Source organism: Entamoeba invadens (assembly GCF_000330505.1).
Source record: "Entamoeba invadens IP1 unplaced genomic scaffold scaff_1105074725099, whole genome shotgun sequence".
Classification (NCBI taxonomy): domain Eukaryota; phylum Evosea; order Mastigamoebida; family Endamoebidae; genus Entamoeba; species Entamoeba invadens.
Window position 1 is genome coordinate 36,426 of NW_004191622.1, and position 5,084 is coordinate 41,509.

Genomic DNA, 5,084 nt, shown 5'->3' on the forward strand with positions numbered 1-5,084 from the left:
TTGTTTACCTTTAATTTTACAAAATACATAACCATTTATATAAATAGTAGCATTTAAATCTTTAGTATTGATTGAGTTAACTTCTGGATTATTATTAATATATCTATTGATTTCTTTGTTACATTGTTTTAACATATCTAATTCTTTTAAATTGTATTTGTTTATTATCTTCTGTAACGCTATAATATGTTTAGAAGTAATATCAGATAAAGTTTCACCACATCTAAAAGATGTGCCGATGCTTCGCTCAGCCTTCGGCATGAGTTTCTCATCGATATAATATTCATCTTCACTTTCGTCATTTGGAGAATAAGACATACCAAATACTGTTTTTGGTGTTGAAGCTTTGCTGGAACTTTGTTCTGGATACTCCTTTCCGCTACGCGTTGTGTCTTCTATTCCTCTTTGTGTCGTATCTCTTATTTTAATAATTTCAGAAGTATCTATTTGTTTTAATGGGTCAGTCTTTGTAGTTTGATTTGTTTTGTTTGAAGATAACAAATTTTTGAAAAATGTTTTTAATTACTTTGATTTTGATTGAGAAGTATTGAGCTTTGCTGCATCGAAGATGCCGCTACGCGTTGCGTCTGGGACGCCACTACGATCCTTCGGATCTGAGGAACTTCGTTTTGTACGTGTTCCGACTTCGTTATCTGCACTCATTTATATTAAGATAAAAATAAAAATATATTATTTATACATTACTAAATATATTATTATTAAAGTAATATAACAGTATTATTATGATAACTATAAAAATAACATACTCAATAAATGTCTTCGGATAAGATGTAAAATTTATTACTATTAAATATCTATTAAATTACCTGAAGTGTAATTTCATTAACATAAAATATTTTTCCATCTTTTCCTTTACAATAACCATGATCCATAAAGTTTTGAAATTTTTGATAATTATCTTTATTATTTAAACACATTGATATTTCATAACCTTTTTAAATAACATTAGGACTAACAAAATATTTTACAATTATATCTTTTATATTATTATTTCTAATAAACTGATTAAAGTATTCTTTAAATTTATTAATTCTTGTTTTAAATTTAGTGGAATCACATTCTAAGTTAGCTACTACTTTATTGTCGTCTTCATTATAATAAACATAATCATTTATATCTTCACTTGATTCATCATCAGAATAATTTTGATTTTCTATAATATCTTCATTATTAGGTTCTCCATTATTCTCACATAAATTTTCATCCTCATGTTCACTATAATTTTCGTTTTCAGAATCATCTATAAATTCATCAACATCTTCATCCAAAATAATATTATTTAAGAACCGTACGGAGCTTCGCTGCATCGGAGATGCCGCTACGCGTTCCTCAGGTTCGAACGGACCAAAGGTCCTCAAGGAGACTATGTCTCCGAAGAACCGTAAAGGACAAAGCTCGATATACTTTCTAAACGCTTCACTCATATACTGTTCTGTCATTTTAAGGAAGATAAAAAATTACATTAATATAAATTTACTATAAAACTTAGATTACTATAAATTTACTATATTTCAGAATTTTGTGAAAATTCAGATTCGCGTGCGGCTCTCTGAGCCTTAGGATCTAAAAGATCCGTCCCCCCTCGCGATTTTATTTAAAAAATTGAAGAAAATGGAGGGTGTCCTAAATCTGCATAATTTATATACTACTACACAAAAAAAATAAAATTACAATAAATAATTCAATAATGGAACGGAACAATTTAAACTGAGTTTTTTTGATAATAAGATATAATTAATGAAATTCAAAAAGCAAAAAATGGGAGTTAAATTAGAAATGGTATTTCTAATGAAAATTTCTCTTGAATTTTTGAATCAAATTGATTTATACAATATCTTACAAGTAAGCAAAAAGTGTCTATTGGCGCTTAACTCATTAAAAGTAAATCCCGTCTTCATGGTAGATTCTTCTATTCTCTGGTTTTTAAAGCATTTTACCCCCGACACTATTGATTTGGGATTTTATTGTTTCAACAATGAAAAACTCTTTCTTTTACCAAAACAACTTCGCAATGTCAATTTCAGTGCTTTATATCAGACAGGAATAATGAATGAAAATTTTGCAAAAACCATTTTTCCCAAAGTGACGAGAATGAATTTATTAAAAATGTTTCAACATGACAAAACCTTACAATTGTATGAAAATACTGCCAATTTTGTTAAAATACTCGAAGTACTTGACATCGTTGAGATATATAGAGGCTGACATGGACTATTTCATACAATATGTAAACGAATACACTGATAATGGTCAAGAAAAACATCTGCGCCTTCCAGAGAAAGTGTATATCAGTGAATGTGACAATAAACCAATTGAATTGACAGAAGAGTTTATAGACAAATTAAAGAAATTGGAAATGATTCTCCCCAACACTAAACAGTACAAAGTGTTTATTAAAGTGGCTCATCACCCCAAAGATGAGACATTGTTAAATGAGTTCAAAAAGACGACGTATATTTATGAGACGTGTCGAAGCGATATGTGTCAAAAATGGAACAACCGAATTATGTGCGTGAAGGGGCGTCTTTTTATAGAGGGGGATACAATGAATGATTTTATCAACAAATTAATAAACGATATGTACGCGCAATCGATTAAAATAATAATCACAAACAACAAATTTTGTAATAATTGGAATATACCTGTGTGTGTTAGTACCCTCACTTATTCTTTTAATAAATATTATACCAGTGAAACCATAAAGAAAATAAATTTTATAGTCACCCGCTAAAAGCAATAAAAACACGACAAATGGTCTAAAGAAACTATAATTTATTATTTTAAACTATAATTGTAAAAAACAGTGAAAATAACACAAATAACATTAAAAAAACAAAAAACAAAAAAATCACATTGAATCAATTTTTGTCAAGCTTTTTAATTGGTTTAAAAGATAACGGCAATCAATTAATACATGACACTTTGGGGTGTTTTGTCAATCCAGTTGACTGTGACAGCTTGTTTAAAAGCAATAATATTAAAAGGAGGTGTTTTAACCACAAATAAAGAATCCACCAATATCATCAACTATTAGTCTGTTTCCGAGTTCAATATTGTGAAAAATGTTTTTTCTAAAACAAATTACCATCCACATTTTCCTTCTCGACTTCTTCTTGAAAAAGCAAATTTGCAAAACCGTCTTTCGCTTTAAAATAAGACATTAAACTTTTAAGCCCACCAAATATCCCCAAATCAAGAACTTGAAGGAAACGAGAAGCAAATTGAGTTAAGCTTGCAAAAATTATGTTAATTTGAGCGAGCAACACAATTAATCTAATACATCCAAAGAATTGGTTGAATTGCCGAAAACCATCCCAGTTGCAGGTTTGGTTTTTCTGGTATTGTCCAAATAAATGCACATGTACTGCATTATCCATTAAAATTGTTTTTCAGTTCACCTTTAATCTATTTTTGACAACATATTATAATTTAGTAAAATTTTAGTTTATTTTGAAATACTTTCAATATAAAGAAATAAATGTCAAATTGAAACACAATCTAAAATCATAATTTCAAAAAACTATAATATGGTTTCTTTAGACCATTTGTCGGAAATTTATACCTTTTGGCGGGTGACTATAATATCAACTTTTCACATCTCAAGACGCTTAGTATTAATGATTTTTGTTGTTTGAATTTCACAAACAATTTTGGTAATGTGGAAAGACTAATAATCAAGTCTTGTATGAATGTGACGTTTGCTGAAAAATGCAAAATACCACAATTGAGGAAACTTGATATATGCGATAGTGAAGATGTCAATTTTAATTGCAAAATAAACAATTTAGAAACACTTTTTATTCACCAAGTTTACAATATTAAGTTCACCAAGAATTTTGTCAATTTAAAACGACTCACTGTGATCAACTCAAACTGTGTGCAATTTCCACAATTTACTTTTGAAGACAAAGTAGTGCACATCAGTCGAACACATGGTGTCACTTTTGGTGGAATTTACTTGTCAGCTCTCTGTAATAATTATTTTGGTTTTGATTATGTAGATTTTGATACATTTGAATATCCAATTACAGCACATGTTGATGATATATGGGTTATGTCAAAATTTGTTTCGATGAGTCGGCGTATTGATGTGTGTGGTGCTTCAATTCAACGTGATATCAACGTTGCAGAGGACGAATATGATATGGCAGTTTCATTTGATTTTTTCAACAAAAAGAACGTTGAAAAGAAAATGAAATTCATTGATAAAAACAATGAAGAAAAGACAATAGAGAACGTCCGCTATTTTGAAGTTGAAGTGACTGGATATAGTCTTGTTAGTATTGGTCTGATAGGTACTAATAATATGATATATAACGATGTTCAAGTTGGGTGGTGTAAATACACGATTGGATATCACAGTGATGATGGGATGATTTATCATGGATATCCAAATAACACGTGTTTCAACACAAAAACTTACTATGGAAAGTCGGTTGATGTGGTATATGTTGTTGGTGTTGGTATTAAGAAACTTGTGAATGAAAATAAATTTGTTTTCTTCTTAACTTTAAACGGGAAAATAGTTTTTAAAACGGGTTTTCGCTCATGTGACGTCGAAGCTGCAATTGGGATGGGGGAGTTCAACAAAATTGTTGTCAATTATGGAAATTCAAAATTTCAATTCGATTTAAATTCGTTATCAAAAAATGAATTATTACAGATACAGGAAAACCAGGGATCAAATCAAAAATTCATAAAAAATGAATTTAACGATTTAATTGAATGGTTGAAGTTGAACAAGGTTGAACAAAAAAACAATATTTTATAATAAATAATAATAAATAATAATAAACTTACTATTATAACTCACATCAACTGTTGTTCATTCATACTTTATACAACACATTCATTTTTTAATCCCGAAAAATAACAGTTTTTAAGACCAAATAATAAGAAAATTACATTTTATTTATATCTATACCCGTTTTATTGTATATAATCCACTTAATAATCAATAGCTAAATTTAGTCTGGTCTCTGGTTTTTCCTCTATCTGTAATTGATTTTTAAGTTTTTTGTTTATTTTTGATGATGATTAAACAATAGAATAAATCATGGTTA

General features: G+C 28.8%; 2 protein-coding genes across 2 annotated transcripts; one reads left to right on the forward strand and one right to left on the reverse strand.

Moving 5' to 3' along the window:
- On the reverse strand, positions 1-318 carry EIN_467480 (hypothetical protein; the record flags this gene model as incomplete). Its single annotated transcript, XM_004182962.1, has 1 exon — positions 1-318. A coding segment is annotated over one exon (318 nt), but the record flags the coding sequence as incomplete, so codon positions are not given.
- A 3,230-nt stretch (positions 319-3,548) lies between these two features.
- On the forward strand, positions 3,549-4,792 carry EIN_467490 (hypothetical protein; the record flags this gene model as incomplete). The annotated part of the gene is made up of 2 exons (XM_004182963.1): positions 3,549-3,650; positions 3,701-4,792. 2 exons carry the CDS (start codon positions 3,549-3,551, stop codon positions 4,790-4,792), a joined length of 1,194 nt encoding a protein of 397 aa, XP_004183011.1.
- Positions 4,793-5,084: the final 292 nt, after the last annotated feature.